The sequence below is a fragment of the Triturus cristatus genome, chromosome 1_2 (assembly GCF_964204655.1).
Source record: "Triturus cristatus chromosome 1_2, aTriCri1.1, whole genome shotgun sequence".
Lineage (NCBI taxonomy): Eukaryota > Metazoa > Chordata > Amphibia > Caudata > Salamandridae > Triturus > Triturus cristatus.
The window spans coordinates 416373733-416396111 of NC_140580.1; the positions used below are offsets into that span (position 1 = coordinate 416373733).

At 39.1% G+C, this 22379-nt stretch overlaps 1 protein-coding gene across 1 annotated transcript in view; it reads right to left on the bottom strand.

The window, feature by feature from the left end:
- PCDH15 (protocadherin related 15) overlaps window positions 1–22379 on the bottom strand; it is a 2378624-nt gene that overhangs the window by 787520 nt on the left and 1568725 nt on the right. The window contains exon 18 of the mRNA XM_085614969.1: window positions 4075–4203. Coding sequence (XP_085471095.1) covers window positions 4075–4203 — 129 coding nt within the window. The remainder of the gene's footprint in view (window positions 1–4074; window positions 4204–22379) is intronic.

Sequence of the window (22379 nt, forward strand, 5' to 3'; positions counted from 1 at the left end):
ATTAGAACTCTATGAAAGCATATGGGGTCACTTCCACATGCATGTGGCGGATACCTGAATTCTGGATTGGCTTACCTTGCTAAGGCAGTACTTCAAAGCTAATCCCTTACCACAATAGCTATGTTTGATAGTCCGCTTAGACCCCTACCCTGCTTGACTGAATTCTGGATTGGGTTACCTTGCTAAGGCAGAACTTCAAAGCTAATCCCTTACCACAATTGCTATGTTTGATAGTCCGCTTAGACCCCTACCCTGCTTGACCCTTCATGCTACCCATTTCATATGGTGATTGCCCATGTGAAACTTTCACGGTTTCCTTACGCTCTTTAAGTATTCCTGTGCCCTATGGATAGCACTGATCATCCTACCCTTTCTGACATATGGCATCTACCTGATCACGCCCACCCACCTGCATTCTTTCCCTAAATGGTGCTGGAAGGCTCTCTCAGGATCCCCATAGGACAAACTCTCCTGTCTAAATAGTCACTCTCTATGCAATTGCACTTACTGACTTTGTTCATCCCCTTTTCTTACTGGTTTAGATTAAAGGTTTCTGTTTGTTTCTATTCATGCCTCACAAAGGCTTGTACACATAAGTTTTGAGAGGTACTGTGTCCCAATATTTGAGACACTGTCTCTCTGCTTCTGGATATTCCTGTCACATAGTTGCTTAGGTGTTCTGTTATTGATTGGTCCTGTGAATATTAAGCAATTGCATGATCCCTGATTGGACCTTTGTACATGGCCCATGACCGCCAAAATTATGATAAGTGTCCTTTGAGTGTTGATTATGCTAATCTCAGAATCCTATTGTTTATTATGTATTCTGAAGGTGTGGCCAAGTTATGTGTGCAAATAGCCTTACTCAACAGCATGTTGCTGGTTTCTAAAGGTGACATACTATGCCATCCTTGATATCTGACATCCCATTGAAAAATGTTTGAAAAGATTAGTTTTCCTCCCCAAAGTTTGTATTTATTAAGAATTATACAATTACTAATCCCAGATGTATTATTTTGGTATGTTAAATCTACTTGAAGGAACTTTATTTTTAGGGGATTGGTGGAACTCTCAAAGTTTCACCGTGGAGTTACAGAAAAACTCTGTGGTTCCACAGAATTGAGTGGAAAATATGCGGCTCACACTGCTCCCGCTGCATTTTAGTGCTGACAGTACAAGCAGCACTGAAAATCAGGGCGAACAGCACCATGCGTTGTGCAAGAGTGCCTGGCCATTTGAGTTGATTTTGCTGCAGCTCAAGTAGAAAATCTACTTGCGCTGCAAAAATTCTACTTGAATGGCAGCCTTCTGATCGTACATGCTTGCAAATGCCGGGGACTGCCCGCATAAGAAAATCTCGCTCGAGCTTGCCAGCTCGCATATTCTGGATCGTCATGGGAGAAAAGGTCTGCCACACAGTGATTAGCAGAATTTGGCCAGAAATCCAATTTATTCTTTAAGACGGGGTTCTGGCCAAATTCTGGCAATGCCATGGGTGGAACAGAACATTCTGCCTATCCCTATTCATTTTGAACTATTGAAAAAAACACAAAGCTGTTGGGTTCTGGAAAATCCTACTGAATCCGAGATGATGGCCTCTCTTCAATTTAAGTATTTATTACTGGGCTGCTACCTGTGACAGATTGTCAATATGACTGGGCTTGAAAGCAAGGGATTGGCATTTTATGGACTTACATACTGTAAGTCATACATGGCTCTACCGTTTTTGTGTTATTTTTACCATTATATTTTAAGGTTCAAGCCTTTGGATTCTTTTTAATCACATGTGAAAAGAATGGCTTAGATATATTGAAAACACTAAAATTACCAGATATACGGTATCGTGACATAATGCCATTTTCACAGTGAGGTGAGGGACTCTGGTACTCTGTCCTGGCAACAAACAAAATTAAATAATATCGGGCAGTTATATAGGAACATTGCATTTTGACCTGTTATACAATTCCATGAATTTTTTGAGGCGTAAAAACACCAAATTATTATTTTTGAGTTGATGGTTGATAGGAGGGGCTTGTGTTCAAGTCTGTATAATATCAAAAGTGCGGATAATTTGATGCATTTGGCCAACAGGTGGAGGGAGAAGCTTGGGAATGAGGTCATGGTGAATGAGTCGATTGCTAGTACCTTTCCAGGTCAAAGCAGTTTAACACTGCAAATCTTAAGATGCAACATTATACACCGAAACAAGGCACATGATGTATACCTATAAAGCTTTGCCACAAGCTGCAGTCAAGACTCTCTTCGCTTTAACTCAGGGGGACTGGGGGCAGATCTCCCAAACCAGTCTGTTTACAGTAAGATGCCACTTTACATCTTCTTGCCACGTTTTACTTAAATCATTACCAATTCATGTCTCCAGTTTCCCTTATTTGATATTTGTCATGTTGGTGTCATTGCATTCTCTAGATTGATTGCAGGATTTTTATTATGTCATGGTTTGACTTTTTAACTGTTTTGCTATTCCTGAATAATGTACACATTTTCCTAAATTAAGGCTGTGTGCTCTGTGTCATAGCTACCAGGAGGTTGAGCCCAGGTTCAAATAATTGAAACTATGTTTTACCCCAATATGTCTGTGGCATTATTCCTTGTGTTGGACTCGCATCCACCCCAGTTAATGGAGAGGAGTTGGCCTAACGGCTACGGTGGCCGACCTCGAATCTGAGAAACTGGATTCGAGTCTCGGCAATGACGCTCAACATCTTGTGATTCTGGACAAATAACTTAATCTCCCCATGTCTAACAAAAATGCCTCATGTCCTCATGTAATGCAACTGGTGCAATGTAAAGCGCTCTGATACCCGATTTGGGTCAAGTTTGCGCTATATAAATCTCTGTAAAAAAAAATCCTCTTTCTTACACTTTTGGTTTTTATTCATGTTTTACATTTATTGCGCCACTCAGTTTGTCTTTAATTTTGTACCAACTTTGCATGAACAGGTGCGGATATTTATTGTGAACTTTAATAACAGGGGCACAACAAATTCTATTGAAAATCAAAGGTTCTCCATATTTCTAGGAATGGCCCTATGGATATTTCTACTGGACCTGGGTCTAGGTCTAGGAGCAGATCGGTGTGAGGCATAAGTGGACCTCATCTTCCTGTCAATGGAAATTTGGCCTTTTGGAAAGTTTTACATAGCAATTTTAATACAATATGAAGCAGAGATAGTCTGAGAGGGAACATGTCAAGCATGTCATTTCTGACATGTCATGTCTGAGGTAGGTTCCATGGCCTCTTATCAGTTCACTGTGAGTCATTTATGAAGACATACCGAAGTTAAGATTAATCTACAGGAAGAAAAATAAACATTGAGGGGTAGGAACCAGATATGTGACTACCGCATCCAAATGCAGAGTTTCCACATTTGTTCTTTCGATATTGACTCTTTGCAGCAAAGTTCCCTCAAGAAGTCACTGAGTTCTAAATACTGAACTCTAATGACTGTTGATCCATTCACATCTACCATTTCATAGCCACAGGTGCAAGATGCAGTTTATCCCCTAAAACAGAGACTGAGACAAAAGTAGACCATAATTATTTTGCTCCAATGCAGCTTGTGTCCAAATCTGGCAGTAAACCTAAATTGACACCATCAAACAAGAAGAGTCAGAAAATGTTAAAAGTCAATATATAAACTTGAAGCAAGAACATTCAGTAACTGAAGTTGCCTCACAGCAAGGAGCAGATAGTCATCACTATTCAATGGCATTTAGTGAAGCAGACTGAGTCTCTCAATAGTCCCCATACCTTCAGAAAATTTAAGGGCAGATGTTCCCCTCCTACACCAACTTTGCAGTATATTTCCACACCAAGATGTAATTCTCTCAAAATGTATAGCAATTAGCCAGGAGCAACAACACTTTCACTCACATCAACCATTATTCATTCTCAAATCGGCCTCATTTATTTTCACATTATTTAGTGAAATTCTAAATGTAAACATTTTGTCATTATATTGCCTCACTCTCAGCAATGAAAACAAATGTAAGCTGTGTTTCTTGTGCTTTCTCCTTGTGCAGTGTTTCTCATAAATCATTTGAACTACTTACCCTCACTTGGCCCACAAAGGCATTGACTTCTTCCTCTTGGACAGATAGATTTTTTGATAAATAGGGATCAAAAACGGGTCCATTGTCATTTACATCAGTCACCATCACGTTAACTGTTGCAGTTGAGTTCTGCAGGAAAAACAAAATGACTTCAGTTGGGCTAACAATGGAGTTTTATACCTTACGATACCCAAATCGAATGAAACTTTCTATTTGAATGCCTTATAAAGGTTCATCAAATACTAACAAAGTTATTAAGAAAATAAAGAAATGCCTTTTTAATGAAATATATATATATATATATTGCTTCAAGAGTGCAGATACAGGTATGCTGGATGACCGTCAGGGGTGTCGCCTCCCCAATCGCACAAGATTTCATACAGGTTTCGTCCTCTTGAACACGAAAAGCAGCATATTGTTTTCTTACCATAAATACCACAGTGTGCCATACCCCCTATGCAACGTGTACGGGTCATATAATTCCACAATTTCATTTTATTCTATGGGCGGAATCTTGGTGGAAATTATATACAAATGTGTGATATTTGCATTATTGGACAGGCGTAAAATCTCACAAGCACTAAGCTATTTCATATCATTTTCAATGATTTTCATATTTCATACTGATAAGTTATTTTTAACGAAAGCTGTATATGTATATTCTCTGGGAGAAGACTCAGTACCCAAAGTCCTGTAATGGCTGCCTGCAACCTTTTTTCTCATGTTGAAGGCAGCCAATCTGTGCTCTTGCTCCTACCAGAGCCTGACTCTTACGAAAGCACGATGGGCCAATAAGAAAAAAATCCCCTGGGCCAAACGGAACACAATACTTTTAAAAAAATGTGATTTGAGTGGCTCTTGTGAGAGTCCCTCAAACCTAACCATCCAAATCTAAAAATATTTTTCATCCTTAATTTCTCAAAAACGACTAAAAGGATTTACACCAAATCACAAAAAGAAAAATGTGAAAAAGAGCAGACTCCGGGAATGCAGTGACAATGGAGGTAATCACTTTTGCTCCAGATGGAAAGGAGGGTGAGGATCAGGCTTCGGAAGAGGACAATTTGCTGGAGGCTCTGTTGTTTCCAGAGCTGTAGGGTTTGCCAGCTGCTGGGGAGGCTACACAGGAAGATTTCTGCAAGGCATAAGAGGAGTGCCCTACACTTTTGGGACTGCAAAATGAAGCCCAGGAACAGGCAAGCAAAGGAGTGGGAGGAAAACACTACAGTGCCTGGGAGGATGGTCTACTTTATAGTGAATCGGTAAATCTTGAGTCAAGTGGTTCCGTTCGTGCACAAGTATTTACTGTTATCACTTGCCTAATGAAGGTCTCTTAGCAGGACACTTGTGCTAGTGGTTCCATTAGTGCACAATAATTTCCCGTTATCATTGGCTTAATGAAGGTCTTTTAGCAGGACACTTGAGCATTTGTATATTCAGTATAGTTTGGACCCTTTGTTCTTCTGCCCAGGGATGCAAAGAGCCACAAAGTGGTTCTGTACAGCCTGTTCAGCTTGCCAGTTGAGGGGTAACACAGGAAGGAGGTCTAAAACATAGTTGGTCCAATCAACTCCTCCCCTCACAGACAGGAAAGAAGTATAGCTTGGTTGTGGTAGATCATGTCACCGGGTACTCTGAAGCTGTACCTCTGAGGAGCATAACTGCAAAGGTGGTAGTGAGAGCACTCTTAAGGATCTATTCTGTGGTTGGATTTCCAAAAACAATAATTTCTGAGAGAGGGACCAATTTCATCTCTGCTTACATGAGAGAGTGCAAACTGGTGTGACATACCAGTTCTCCAAGTCATACCACCCACAAACCAATTATTTGCTGGGGCAGTTTAACAAAACACTGAAGAGCATGATGGGAGCCCTGCCAGATAACCTCAAGAGTAAGTGGGATATTATCTTGTCATGTATCTTGCTTGCCTACTGAGAGACTCTGCAGATGGGAGAGAGGTTCAGTCCCTTTGAACGTCTGTGTGTACACCTGGTGTGGGGTCTACTTATCTTAGTCAGAGAGGGGTGAGAGGGAGCCTCAGAGTCTCCACTGAAAGATGTGGTGGACTATGTGATTGGCCTCAGGAAGCTGATGGTGCAATACACAAGTCAGGTAAAAGAAAACCTTCAGGCTTGATGAAGGAATTGTATGATCAGAAAACTATCAGGAAGATCAGGAGGTGTTGGTGCTAAAGCCTATTTGTCCAAGGGCTATGGAGGACAAGGAGCTCTTGTTAATACACTATTTTAGCTTATTCTGAAATATGGACTTTTGAACCATTTACATTTGTAATAAAGATGCTTGAAACTGAATGCTTACCTAACGAATTACTTTGATTTAACAACATTTGTTAATAAATCTTTTTAAATGTATTCTAAGCTCATTTTAATTTCCTGTGGAGTCCCATTGGTTTTCCCCCTTTATGGAAATGTATGTAAATGATTGCCCCTAGAAATCCCTCCAAGTCAATGAAAAATAGTCCATGCAACCAGAGGTGGGGTTTGCATGATGACAACACCTAACTTTTGGGATTCAAGACGCTATGTTCCATCAAAAGTCAAGTGCAGATGGAATACTTGGACTCTCATGGTTGGGCTCAGTAACCCCTGTGCGCCTAATGGCCCTCTGAAAGTGGTTCTGACACCTCTTTATTTATAAGTGTCCCCTCACTACAGAAATACCACCCATTTAGAGAGCAGCTACTGTGGGTTATCTTCGTTAACTCATACTATTTGACAGAAGTTTGCACATTTGTTTATATTAGCCCTTCTCTTCCTTGTCACAGTCCTCACAGATTGTTCATCCACTGAGAAAGGAACTTCATAGCTGTATCTCAAATGTCATGGTCAAAACTACACCTTCAAAATCCTAAAAAAAATATTCCTCTCACAATCCTGAAAATCACCTAACTCTTCATAAAGTAACAAACCAAAACAATATGAAGTGCAGAGTGGGCTGCAACAACATTTGTGGCCCGCTCGGCCTTTAGGTATACTGGAAGTGCTTCTATCACACCAGCAAAAAAGATGCTGTTGGACTCTATAGCAATTAGAGGGGTGGTACTGCAGCTGGGAGGGAAGATGTGGGGCTACTGTTCATCCAGAGGACCTGGCCGGTCACTGGCTCAAGCTGAAGAGTGCTCTATCGACAATAAAGCAGCAGTTTCCCAACATTTTCTGTTGTGAGTGCTACTTCTGATCAGTGAAAATCATTATGAGCTACTGAAGGCTACGCAGCTTGCACATTGTTACCAGACAACCCCATGCCAAGCTTCATTGACTTTAAGACTAATGTCCATATAGCCATATACTATGGTTTGAACAAATTACTATGACTAAGGCACTATGAAAGGGCTGCTATGTGTGTTAGAGAAAGCATGGTCTTTGGGGGTGTATGAACATGTGTACATATGAATGGGATATATTTGTACAGGGAACTGAGAGCCTGTGTCATATTTACTTGTAGTAGCGGGCATACCTTTATTCATATGTGGCATCGTTACATGTATTGCACAAACATACAATCTTTTTTATATAAATGGGAGAAATTTAAAGTGTAGAAAAATAATCTGCAAAAACGTTTCTACTATGGAACATTTGTCTGCACTTGAAATTTCTCCCATTTAAAAAAAATGGCAATATTTTTCCTTTATAATAATGGCACAATGTCTACTGGTCATTGGGAGTAAGAGGCCTGCTGTTTGGAATTTGAGAAAATTGAAATGAAGAGTTAACTTATTCTTTAAGGTAACTTTCCATTTCAATTTTCTTCCATTTAAAAGCATTCAGAAATATCATTTTGTTCACAGCTCCAATAGTTCGCTGCCAAAGTCCTTTATTTATGAGTTAAATACCTCAGTGCTTCAGTTGCTCACCTCTGTGACCCAGTCTGGGTCATAAATCTGACTGCGCACTGCTCATTATCTGCAGTCTGATGATGATAATGTAAATTGAACAAAGCCTTCCCTTAACTACTTTAAAAGGAAAATATGACCTTGTGGTTATTTAAAGATTAACTCAACACTGTGAGCTTCTTTTAAGGTGTTTGGAAGCTACTGATCGACTAGTTGGAGACACCAGCTCTATAGAAACACTTTAATGAAAATGTCCCCTAATCTGGAACTCCATACTCATGGACATCAGGAAAACAGCCTTCCATGATATTTTCAATACAGAATTGAAATACCAGTTGCAACCTCACTCCACAAGTTTAGGAAGTAGACAGTTTTGACTTACACCTGGCTTCCTACCATCATTCAGTAGTAAGCAATTACTATTAAAAGAGAAAGTCACAGCAAAATCTTTTCGAATTGTCACATCTGGGTTTTGTTCTATCAACTCCAAAAGCATATAATCCTGTAAATAGTGTTGCATTATGTCCCATACACTATTTGGTATGCTGTCTGATAGCATCTATACTTTTTTTGGTCTGCGCAATATGTAGCGCAGCAGATTCTAACACTCAACATTCTAATATTATGTGATAATGTCCCTGCCTTATTTTTGCTTTATTTCAATCCCATTATTTTGTATTGTCTCGTTTGTAACTTAGGTCCCCTGTGAAAGCTATGTGCCCCTCTGGTCTGGATTGTATAAACCTGCTAATAAATATATAAATAAATATGAGGCATCTCAAATAATTCCTTCCTTCTTGCATATCTATATGAAGTAAATCAGTCCTTTTTCCTTTGATCATTTTCCTATTCAAGTATTAACAACAGTAATGTACATTTTGAAAGCTGTCATCAAGAATGCACTTTCAAGGACATTTTGTCTTCTTATATGGTCTTGAAAAAACAATTGCAAGAATTTTCACGGGCAGATCAAGTTTTGCCAAGTTTGTAAAACTTTGCGAACTTAATTCAATTTGTGAATTTTGCTGCACCCACACATGGATATTAAGCTCTATGTAAATGTTGCAGTACAATACATTAACAAAACATTCATATTATGTAAGAGTCACAATATAGATTATGAGTCTCTTCTTATGCACCCTTCTCCCTGAAGAATTTCCTTTACAGTAGGGTTTGGTAGCCCATAACAAAATGTACTTTTGAGAAAAGAAACCTTCAACACGGGCCTCTTGTCTACACACTATTTCCCTTTACCATCATGAAAACATAAGGTGAAAAAAGCCACTTTTTCAATAGTAACTGTTTTGATGCAGTGATCTATACTCTATATTATATATGTGAGTTCTTGAACCAGATGTAGTGTTTCCACTTTCTGAATGTACTGTACTTTGCTACCGGAGCACTTCATCATATTATATGATTTAAGCATTTTATGTTAGCCAAAATGTTCTTTATTGTTGAGAATGGTACTAGCACAAGGTGTTCACAACCTTACGTGGTCCTGAAACATAAAAAGCATTAGAGGGGCGGCAATGGTGAGAACATGACAATCATTGAGCGACAGAAATATATGACTGTCACTTTGACAAACCATTTTTGCCATTATCAGCAGACCTAATGGAACATGCTTGATAATCAATGTCTGCTTTCTGAAAGAATTTGACAACGAATTATAGTTCCGTGAACCACTTAAAATATATGAACTACTGCTCAGAAACCCAAAGACAGAACCCAAACTTTGAAGAAAATGAAGCATGAAATTATGGAGAAAAAAAATATAACACTTTAGGTGCTATTTTTATCAAACTGCATTTGCTGATAATTGGGCTGCCTGGCACATGCATTGCAAATATTGTATTGTAATTTATATTGTATTTATATAGCACTTACTACCACTGAAATCATTGAAATGCTTTGCGGCGAGTAGCACACTACTCCACAACCCAAGGTTAGAGTTAAATGGTTAAACGAATAATAATATTTGCTTCAGTTGTTTCCTTGTGGATTAGTTGTGGTAAGTTTGTTAAGTGTGTGCTCTGGTGTTCCTTTGTGTTTAGTAGTGTTTTTAGTAGGGATAGAAAAAAAGATGCCGATTAGAAAAGGGAAGTTGTGAGTTATTTTGAAAAGTAGACATGTGCACCTGTTAGTTGGGTAACTTGGCTAAATAGACGGGGCGAAGTTTAAAAAAGGCATTTCAGAGCTCAGAGTAGTCAGGAAGGTTTCAGATGAGTCAAAGAGAGGAGAGGTGAGACAAAAGTAGAAGGAATTGTTTTTTTGTTTTATTTAATTTATTGTATTCTTAACAAATAACTGAAATGAACTCATGCATGTAGAAAGTCATACCCACGCATCTAAATATGTCCTGATATGCATGCAGACTTTTACACACTTAAGCCTAACTATATGTATACAGGCATAGGTATGTAGATGCAGAAATATTTACATGGATTGATCTACACATGTGTGTTGTGGCTAAATTTTCAAAGCCAGTTGTTATTTATTTTCCCTCCCCCCATATTACAGTTTCTGCTTATAAATGAAAGCATAGTTCCATGTACAGGTACACAAGTATAGCAACAACCTCATCTCCGTACCTTGACATGCATGTTGCTCAGATATGGGACATTAGCTCTCATGATGGAGACAGAGGGTAAACAACAAGGTTCAATCATGATGGTTGTGGCACAGGGAAACAACATTTGAAAGTAAGGAATCCATATACATAACTCCAGCACCAATAATAGTTCTACATATACATCTATTAGCAAGGTCACTTTTAAAATTATCCTTAGAAAAAGGTGCAACAGTCGTGAAAAATGTCACAGCGCAGTGCTCAATTGGTAGACATACAATAAAGGAACAGTTAGTCTAAGAAGGCACATTGAGAAGACAAAACAGTGGTTGTCAATGTATTTAAGAACCACCAGGCTGGTTCTAAAGTCAAGGTCCTTGACCACTAATTAAGCTAACCCTTTATGTACTTGCTGCAACATCAGACTCCACCAGTGTTCTGCTTCTTAATAAAATTCCTTGCTTGCCTATTATTAATTCTCAAGGCAAGCTATTTTCCAATGAATTCCATACCGACACACATTTGTATTACATTCTAGGCCTGGGCGGTAAATTCCGCTCTGCTCGTGGAATTTGCGGAATTTGGGTAATTTTGCGTTCCGCGGAGAACACGGAATTGCCCAAAATTCTGTGTTCGGCGGCTTCGCGGAATTATTTGCTTGTTTGCGTTCTTAAAATGCGTGTTCGTGAGATATTTTCCCCCGAGCACGCAAACAGCGATCGCGAACAGGAAAAAAGCATTGCAAACAAGCAATTCCTCGGGTTCGCGGAATTTCTGCGTGTTCGCAGAGATTTTTTACCTTTTCGCGGAGCTTTGTGTAGCGCGCCTATGCAAATTCCGCCCACCCCTACATTCTCATTGTTCATTTATATTTTATACACTTGAATGTGACCCCATACATTTTGTCTATCCTGCTGATGACCCAACAAAGGTTGCAAGTGGGGGTAGATACCTTAGTTACTACAGTGGGGGACTGTCCTTATTCCACTTGATGAAGCTGAATTTAATTTTATTTGTAGGGGTGCATCATAATGATATATAGTGCGCACAGCATATAATCTTGCAAAAATATGTAATTGTGAACTGTTAGATTTTGGAATGTATTAACATGAATACGTGACATATATTAGGCTATTGACAAGTAGCATGGAGAATTAACGTGGAAAATGAATGTAATTAGAAGAAACATTCACATGGAGAATTTGTATTGTGAAACTGACAAATACTCATGTACTAAATGTCATAATTAATAAACACATTTCATACATAGATAAATGTATTAGTCGAAATTACATTAAAGTTTAAGTGAATTCGTAAAGCTTACATGGTGAATTCTTATGTTAGCTTAAGTTGCAGGCCTGAAATGCAAGTCCCTGAACACTCTTACTTTAGAATTAATAGTTGAATTTCATGTGTGCTGTGGAATCTGTTTTTTTGTCATGTTTTGCAATGCAGGAGAAGAAGCGCTCTTTTAGGCAGAATAATGTCTTTGTTTTACTAGCTAGTCAAGGACAAAAGTTACAATTGTGTGACTTGAGTCGATAAAGGAAGGCCGTTATGATTCACACAGGAGAAGGTCCTGTGTCCTGCAAGGAAGGTGCACCGGTGACATTGTGGAAAAATACATTGTGGAAAAATACATTCAGGACCGTACCCAGAGCGGATGGCTTTAGCATGGTGCATGGTGGGAACTTTACCGATGGATAACTGGTTGTTGGAATGAGGGAAAGAGCTCCCCTTTTTCTTTGCCTTCAAAGAGAGAGCATCTCAATTGAGCCCTGTCTTTGTGATTGTGGCATTAAGCTACTTAACTCATTGATGGTGTTGAGGCATCTTAGGAAGACTACACACACTGACACTTTTTATCTTTTAATCTTGAAAATGCATATGTACTGATGTCATTTTAGCGTTGGAATAGGGATAGAATTAATGCTTTTTACTCATCAACACTTGATGCAGGGCCATTTGGCCTAATGGTTCCTGATTTTCTGTATCGTACTTCTTGAATTAATTGTTTTGCTAATGCAGCACCATCTTAATCGGATGCGCCGATTTAGCTTTATGCTAGTTCCATTGTATTTCTGTAGCCTCTTGTTGAAGTGTCTCTATGTCAAGTTATTTTTAGCTTTGTAATAAACAAAGTAACCTTGAGTAGTAGTCCATGAGTTATTTTGTATCAAAGGGTGTTATTGGCTAATTGTCAAATTCTCTAACTACTTTTCTCCCCTTCACGCTTAGATGCTGTGAAAAAGAACTATCAGAGTGAGTCTCTAGAACTAATGGGCCCTGCCCTTTTCACACGTCATAAGAGGGGACTTAGCAGGGAACCAGAAAACTTTGGAACCTATCTGCTAGCTGTTAAATGCACTTTGGTTGCCCATAATGTTACTACCCCTAGTTTAATGAACCTGACAGAACCATTGTTTTTTACATGCATTGGCACTACCCATGATTTTAGGAATATTTGGCTGAGCCATGTACAGTTTTATCCTAGTATTCCCACCTAGTATAAGGTCATTCTGAGTTTTGCAGCTGGAATAGGGAACACCATGAGGTCATCAGTGCTTCATTGCAGATTCCTGACTGTGATTTCACCTTTCAGCGGCAATTTTACTCAGAGTTTTCACCAGCATGTAGCATCTGAAATGCTGTGATGAAAAACTCCTGGCCTGCATTTTTCATGTGAAATTCATAATTGTGGTTTATCTGGTAACTCTGTTTTTGGATAGCTAATAGGCTGTATTTAAAAAACAGATGATATACTAATCAGAAGCCTATAACCAGCAAAGCTGTTATATACTCGGCCTCCCAGGATTCTTCATCAGACAGGACCCCAAATAAGCTATAATTACATAACAAAATATAAATACCTTGGGCCAAAAGGCCTTTCAATCGAGGTTTCTGGGCTCTTTCAGACATTCAGAATCTCCTTCTAATATAGGTATTTGAAAATAGAAGTATCTCACTGAGTAAAAAAAGTACACCTTTTTGATCGTGCTGCAAAGACATAGGGCCCAATTCAAAAAGCTATTTATGCATGACAGCTGGCCAAAGATGAAACTGGTCAGGTGTAAATTGTTTTACTTCTATGGAATTCTCAAGCAAGACTTCATAGGATTCTGTAGTATTATGCTTCTTGCAAGAGGTGGGAACTGTAAAGAACAATGTGTGGGTTGCCTTTTCAGTTAGTGATCATCAATAAACGTGAGCTGTGGCCATTCACAAACTTCTATATGACCCTTTCCAAGCATAAGGACTAGCTTGGAGAGATTATGGGGTTCATTTAGATTTTGGTGCTGTAGTAACAGCAAAGTACATCGCAGAGTTTCTGCATTGTGAAACTTGTGCTTATGCTATTCTATTTACACCAATGGATCTTCTGCTGACTCCACTTGAATAAACTATTGAACTGCTAGTCTGTCCATCAATGGACCATCTGAGCTGATTGATGGTTGCTCCAATTATTTAAGATTGTGTGATCATTTATGAGTTGCCATACCGGAGACCACCATGCAAGGTATAGCAGTATTGGGCACGGAAATCACATAATCCCCCTTGCCTGCAGAGAGAAAGCTTCCTGCACTGGCAGCCATTAATGTTTGATTTCCAGAAATAGACTCCTGCTTTGGGAGTTTGCTTTTTGTAAACAAAACCTTTGCCGAACAGGCATCCACCATGGTTCCCTCTTGGTAAATCTTCAATGCTTTCACCAGGACTGTTGCAGTGCTGGTGCAAATGAAAACATAGAGCTCCCTCCCTTGGTGGATAGTCCTGCACCAGAGAAGCTGACTTCATATCCTCAATCTGTTCTTAATTCAGTGAATTACAGGACGTGCAAATCTTTACTGATGACTACGATAGACTTTAATTAGCTTTAGCTACTGGGTACTTTCTTTTCAGGAAATTAAGAAAACACTTCCTAAGTTTCAATGGAATTCAAATGTTCAATAACCGCTGTGCGCATGCTAAAAAGCAAACTGCTTAGTGGTATTTGTCCTATAAATTCAATTTCACCACTTCATACAGCCTGCTTTCTGGTTTCTGTTCCCAATTGCTTGAGGATGCCTGCTTGTTTTCAGGTGGTGGTGGTATCAATACATTCTTTATCTCTAGTTCATGATCCTCTGATATTGTACCACCCTATTTTGTGCAAAGAAGCTTTATTTGAGGGAGATATGGAGGAAATCAGATGCATCTGTTCAATTTAGTTTAAAAAAAATGAATTAACTAAGAATCTCTTTTTGAACTGCATGGCACCCATAACAAATTACTTTGGTTAATCAATTGCTGCATGATCATGCACAGTGCTTAATCTGAGCTGGTGGTTTCCAGTGCTCAGCACTGGCATTAGTCCTCACCACTGACACTTATAGCGCAAAACCGACCCAAAGGTGCCTTTCATGAGCACGAGTTAAGAACACATTCATTTTTTGTAGGCACAAGGAAAATAAGTGATTTGCCCTGAAGCACAGGATGGTGAGCCAGTGCAGAGACTCAAACCTGGTTCCCCAGCTCCAAAGTCGACGAACTCTGGCCATTATGCCATATCCTCTCCTCACTTGTAGGGTTACATGGTTAATTAATAATTCTCTCATAGGCAGTGCTAATAAGAACAATGGGCTGATGCAAGCTGCCTCCTGAGGAGAGCCCAAGCACTTATTTTTTCACAAAGAGACCACTGACCATGTATGATACAGACCCACAATGTATTAGGTTTTAATCTAAAGGGTGTGGCGGACTCAAAAACACAATTTTTGATGTGGGGGCATGAAAGCTTGTATGTGGTATCAGTATAATAGAAACCTAGTCAAAAAGGCAGTGGAGGAGTGAATAGGCAAAAGTCAAGGATACAGTCAATGAGTGATTGAAGAGAATGTAGGATTTTAGGGATTTAAGTGGACTGTTACTTTGTCATGCTAACCAGGCTACGGTGTCCTTTATAAAGGTGTGTCTACAGCTCCTTCATAAATTGGAGGAGATTTTGGGTTATTCTGATAGATACACAGTTGTCGTTCAAATGTCATTGCATCTATTTGCACTTTAGCAGTGCTTTTAAATTTCCATTTTTTAAAAGTGTGCTTTGGCTTTTCTATGCAGCTTAGGAAAAACATTATACTACACATATTAATCCCAAAGAAAGCAATTTACTTTTACTTTCATGCATTAAATTCTGCTACACGTCTGAGGAGATTGATGATTTAAAATATTTCTTTGAATGTGAAAATTTGTGATGTAATCTAAAAACGTCTGGCATGTTACTTTCTGCTTTTTATTGGTTGTTCCATTATTCCCTTCTTGTTCTACTTTTTAGCTTCATAATTCGATTTTCTACTGTTACCATGAGGTGGTCTCCCCTTCTTTGCTTCGACAGATTAAGGCAAATCTGGCCAGACGTTTTTTAATTTGTTTAAATGAAATATAGATTTGTAGAGCGCTTTACTACCCAATGGTGTCTAGGTTCTACGATTTGGAAGGAGCAGCACGGAAGTTTAGGAAGAGAGCCCTGAAAAAATAGTGCAAGAACAGATCAGCAGAGTCTATTTGTTAAACAACCAGGTTTTCAAAGCTATACGAAAAGCAAGTAATTTGTTTTCTTTCCTCAGCTCCAGCGGCATGAAGTTCCACAGTCTAGCAGTTCCAGCATCGAAACTTCTGCCACCCCAATTTGCTCTTCTAACCTTTGGAATAACTGGGTTGGCAGAGGAAGATGATTTTACGGACCTTTCTCGGCACATACCATTGGAAGTAAAGCCCAAGAGATTTCTGGGCCGTCATTGTGCAGTGCCTTGAAAGCAATGCATAAGAATTTAAACTCCACCTTTTTTTTGACCGTTAGCCAGTGGAGTGCGGGTAGAACATGAGAAACCAATTGGTGCTTGGGGATTTCCAGAAGTAACCACGCTGCTGCATTTTGAATAATCTGCAGTTAATGTAAAGATTTTTTCTAAAGGCTGACCAATAGCACACTGCAGTAGTCAATTTTAGAGAAAATGAGTGCAGTGATCACTGATTTACATATGTCCACAGGAATAAATGGAAGGTTTTTATGAGAGTCTTGAACATCAGGAAGCAGGTGGAGGTAATGGAATTTGCATGCCCTTCGAAAAAGAGCTTGTTGCCAAAATGGACCTCCAATTTTTTTACTTTGGTGACCGGGGTCGAGAGAACTCATAGCTCCAGATGCCATCCTTTGGGGGACCAGAAAGATGTGCCCCTATCAAATAACAAGACTTCGGTTTTGTCAGAGTTAAGCTTTAAACAATTGCTTGTCATCCACCTTCCTACTTGTTGCATGGAGTCATGGAAGCAAGAGGCAGTCTTGTCAGGATTCACTGTCACCGACTCTACAATTTCTGTGTCATCAGTACATGAAACCAATGAAAATCCAAAGGTTTTGATCAATTTAGCCAGGGGTTTGACATACAAGTTAAGGAGTTTAGGACTTAGGGCAAGCCCTGAGAGACCAGCATGGCAAGGATAAAGGGGAAGATTTGTGGTCATTTAGCTCCATAAATTGTTCCCTGTCAGAGAGGAAGGACTGGGGGAGCATAAGGGCCTTACCCCTAATGCCTAATGCGAAAAGGCAATCGATGAGAAGGCTGTGGTTTACTGTGTCAAACGCTGCCAAGAGGTCTAATAAAATCATGGCAGTATTTGCTCCAGTGTCAAGAGTTTTTCTGATTTGTTCTGATGCAGTGATCAATGCTAGCTAGCTCTCTGTTACATTGTCTTCTGAAGCCAAATTGGGTGGAATCCAACAGCTCATTCATCAGGCGTAAAAAGTGAGAGCTCCGCGTTGATGACTTTTTCAAACATTTTTGCGGGGAAAAGGCGTGAGAGATGTGCCTGTAGTTGTTGATATTGCCATCTTCCACTTGTTTCAGAAAATAGCCAGAGGAGAACATTCTGTTATAAATGGACATGAGATATTCTGGAATAACGTCAGGGGATAGGTAGAGAACCCGGCGGGGGGGGTGCAGGGGTCCAGGGGAGAGCCAGATGTAATTTGTCTACATAATGTAGGAGCCTGCTCCTCTGAAAGAGGGGTAAAAGACGGAAGTAGACCAGCTCAGTTGAAGAGTTCTCCTAGGAGGCAAAAACACTATTTATTCCATTACTAGCATCAGGAAGTGTCATAGTGTTGTCAACCATGTCCACTCCAGTAACTGTAAACGTGCATGTGGCACCAGAAGAGGGTCTATTAAGAAATGTATTATAGATAAGGCTCCCTGTTTTCCGTTTTTACTGATTTTTACAGATAAATATAGACAGAAAACCATTTATTTTCCTATATATATTTATATGTAAATGTGGATTAAAACGAAAATTTGTCTCTTTTTTGAGTGATTCTAAAATGTGTCAGTCATGTTTGTCAGACCCTAAGCTGGGTAGATTTACAGGTAAGCAGTTAAAAAATAAAGAAATTATTGTTATGATGCTTTAACTCCAGTATATATGCAAAAGGTTGATACTAAAATGTTCATATTTTCATATAATGTGCATTGATTTATCATCTGTCGGACTACACATTATTGAAATCGGGCATACATTCAGATAAGAGTTTACATTATTGTTTAAATAAATGTGGAAATGTACTATTTTTGCTTCATTTGTCTTACAAAACCCGAAATATAAATGGATAAATACAGATAAAGTTTGTAAAAAATAAATATGGATCAATACAGACGGAAATGTCAAGAAAATAAATACCATAAAACCAGGAGCCCTAATTATAGATGACTTCAACTCTATTTTGAATAAACGTTGCTAGCCTATCACAAAAAGGTTGGTTGGCCATAATATTTTTTGCTTCTGTTAGCTTGCAGAGTTTCATCACTGTGGTAAAGAGCTCTTTGGGATCGTTTAGGGAAGATTTTATTTAATTATTAAAGTAGCTAGATTTAGCTTTGCGCAACATATCCTTGCATGTCTGAATGGCCATCTTGTAGGATGTTTTGTCACCTGGATTGTATTTAGAGCACCATTTTCTTTCGAGCCTTCTACATGTTTGTTTGTGGATTCTCAGATTCTCATCGAATCAAGGTTCGGAGGGAGATAATCTGTTGTTGTTGTGATTTTTTAGAAGAACGAGTAACTTGATGTTAGAGTCAATCCATTGATGGTAGGATTCAATTTCAGCATCTTGGTCTGCATTTTCCTCAGGCAAAGAACAAGCAAGATATGCCGAGAGTAGGTCTGGTGGGATCTTATGCCAAGGTCAGCACATGGAGTTACCCATCAAACAGGGGTCTCTTGGGAGGTTGTTTACCAAGTTTAATTGAAACATCACTGCACTCTGGTCTGACCAAGTGAGTGGGAGAAGAGTGATAACTTGTAAATAAGGGTTGTCTGAAAAGACCCGCCTTGTAAGTGACCACCCAAATAAGTGGGAGCCTTCACTAGCTGGGTATGTCCAAAATATGACAGTGAGTCCAAAATGTCAATGATGTATTTGTCTGCTAAGTTCTCAAGATGGGAATTCAAGTTGAGTGAGTTGACTTTAATATTCCAGAGCACGTTGTTTTATAATTCAAGAAGGCAGGCCTAGGTGTCAATATATAAGAGTGGCATTAAAAGAGTAATGATTAGAGAGTGCAATTTTGTAACCTAGTGCTTCATATTTTGTTGTATTCGGTAGAGGGGTGTATAAGGTCTTTAAAATGGTCCTTATATACGATAGCTAGAACAACAATATGATTGTTATAATGCATACTTAGATCGTGTACTTCAAAGCATGATTGCTGACAACCTGAATTATTACATTGACTATATATAGTATATTTGGAGCGTTGCTATCAGTTGACCTGAATTTTATTTGAAACTAAATAGCTATATTCTCAAACTAGAAGATCAGCACCACAGTCTCAGTGAAGGTTTTTGATTAAGGAACAATTTGCCCCACAGGGTCTGGCAGTTTTCACTTTACTTAAAAAGCACTGCCATATCAACAACCTCTATACTGAGACTACCCAAAAACAAAGCAGCTGCACCACACCACAGTTACCTTACTCCTACTTTATTCAGATTGGCAGTGATGAGTATGTGTTTAGCAGAATGAGTTTCCAAATTCGGAGCAGATAGTTAAAACTGCTCTTCATAAAGCTATTCAGATGATTCAAACTTTTATGACACTTAAGAAGTGCAGTAGAATCAAGTGTAACTATGGTCCCTCTAAATTGCAGCCAATGTAGCGCACAGTGGTATTCCTGGTAGCCATATATGTCTCTCACATGTGCAGGTGGTGTAAACACACTGCAATCCACTTATGACATTTAACTACCATATCATTAGTGTTATTTCTCCATCCGCTACGGCCTTGCAGGAAATAGACCAACTAGGTGAAATACATTTTACCAATACAAATACCATTCTAGGGGTTATATGATAAAGTAACCACAAAAATGTTCTGGTACAAAAATATAATTGTCAAAATATCAACAACCAAATTATCGGATTTATAGGTGTAAAATTTAAAGTGCAAGAAAATCGACTACAAATGTATTGTGAGCCAAAATATCAACATTGCATTCGTAAATATATGTATTTTTTAAACAATGTATTTAGATATAAGGTATAATGAAGCATACAATCATGCCACTAGGAGGCATAGTTCAATCTCTAATATCTGAATATTGGTAGATAAACACATTACAACAAAGGACATATCTGCACCAATCTGATACAGTCAATGATCAAAGCATAGTTTTCAAGATGCACAAACTAAATTTTCATTTCCTAGAGTCACAGTTCAATGTGCACCACATGACAGCCTTATATCCCAGAAGTAACAAAAAGGTACGAAGAGGTTCCCAAAGTCTTTACTGTGAGCCCCAGCATGCACAGAAGAGGTGTAGGTATTTTAACACTGGGTGGCCTGGCTAAGCAATAGGAAGAAAATATACAATTGTGTTATATCCTGTTAATGTTAATCCAATATTATTCTACCACAATTGGAATGTTAAGGTGATGATGCTATCAGAACGTTGGGGAGTCTGTCAGAGAAGGGACAGTTGACTGGGCTGAGCTGCCTGCTGGCTGCTCCTGGTGGGGTCTTGATATAGTCTTGAACTAGACTTGATCCAATCTACTTATAATCTACCTGTGATCTTTTACCAACATGAAATAAACCTCTTTGAAACATCTCAACTGAGTGGATTTGATTACTACAGAATTTTGGCGACGAGGATAGGATTTTTTATATTCAACCACACTTCCACTGCAGAACTTAGCTATGTGCTCCAGGGTGCAGTATAAACAATGAAGAAATCTGAATTCAATTAAATTATGTCTGTAGTTGAACAGAATATCTCTAACCTTAGCACAGAGATACTCCTAGCATCAATCAAAGTGTAAACGACACAAATCAGCCTCCCAAGTCTGTTTGGACATGTACTCTTGCCTCCTCCTAATGCCCTTCAACTCCGGGTACATAAAGGAAATTGTTTTACTATGATCACCCCTCTGAATCATGTTTGTAAGCAAATTAAACTCAGGAGGGGACTGAGGAAAATCTGGGGCAAACAGACTTCATGGCCAATCAGTCTATAGTAGCGTAAATCACCAATACATAATTATCTACCCTAGGTTTACAGTCTTGAATAACTGTAAAAAATCATCTGGGGAATAATCACACATTACTCATATTGTTCAATACTCTATCAGATATTGCCTCAAGTGAAGGAGGTAGAAATTAATCGTGAGTTAAACTCACTAAGGGTAAGAGGGTGCGATACATTCAGCCTGCTCAGCAATTTGCCATGAAGCCCATCCAACTACTTTAATTACATTAATATCATCCCTTCTAAAAGATGTTTTTTTTATCACACAGTTAGACTTGGCATCCTTGGCATGGTTTCCACTGAATTTTTGTCTCTTTCTCCTGTATTTTTTATGCTTTTCTGGATTTCATTTTGCTGGCGTATATGCTTTGGGCACTGATCAGTGTCTAAGTGCAAGTGCTCGCTGTACAAAGTGTTATTACAATTGGGTATCCATGATTGGCATATTTGATTTACTGGTAAGCCCCTAGTAAAGTGCACTGAGTGTGCCTAGGTCCTGTAAATCAAATGCAATAGTCGGTCTGCAGCACTGATTGTGCCACCCACATGAGCAACCTGGAAAATGTATCTCAGACCTGCCACTGCAGTGTTGGCGCACAGTTTTAAAATCCCATGCCAACCTGGCAAGTTCCCCCCCTTGCCAGGCCCTAACCTTCCTTTTCTTACATGTAAGACATCCCTCAGGTAGGCCAAAAGTACCCCATGAGCATGGTGCAGTGTAAGTGGAGGTAGGACATGTACTGGTGTGTGTGACATGTTCTGATAGTGAAATAATGTGTATTTCATTTTGTTTTTCACTATTGAAAAGCTATCTGTCCCCATAGGCTAACATGGGAGATACTCTGTAGCATCTTACAAGTATAATTTCCCATTGGAACAAGATAGAGAAATAAAGTTTAGGCTCTCTGAACTCAGAATTTAAAAGCACATCTTTTAGTATATATGATTTTTAAATTATTGGTTTAAAAATGCCACTTTAAGAAAGTAGGCATTTTCATATTTAACCATTCTGTGTGCCTCTGCTAGGTTGTGTATTGACTGTCTTGTCTTGGAGTGACAGGGGCTGTGCATTCACTGTAGACAGCCACGGGGGGGGGGGTGAGGTGGGCCTGTCTCCCTCCCTGTGGTCATGCTGCACCAGAGAGAACAGAACTGGTTTGGTCTGGGCTCAGAAATCCGTGCTACAAAGAAGAACAAAGACAAAATGGGCTATAAGTAGTAGACCTTAAACCCCACTTTAGTTCACTTCTGGACTCAAGAGGAACATTTGCCAAGGAGAATAGATGGAGAGCTGTGAGGAGGAATACTGCCTCTTTGCTGT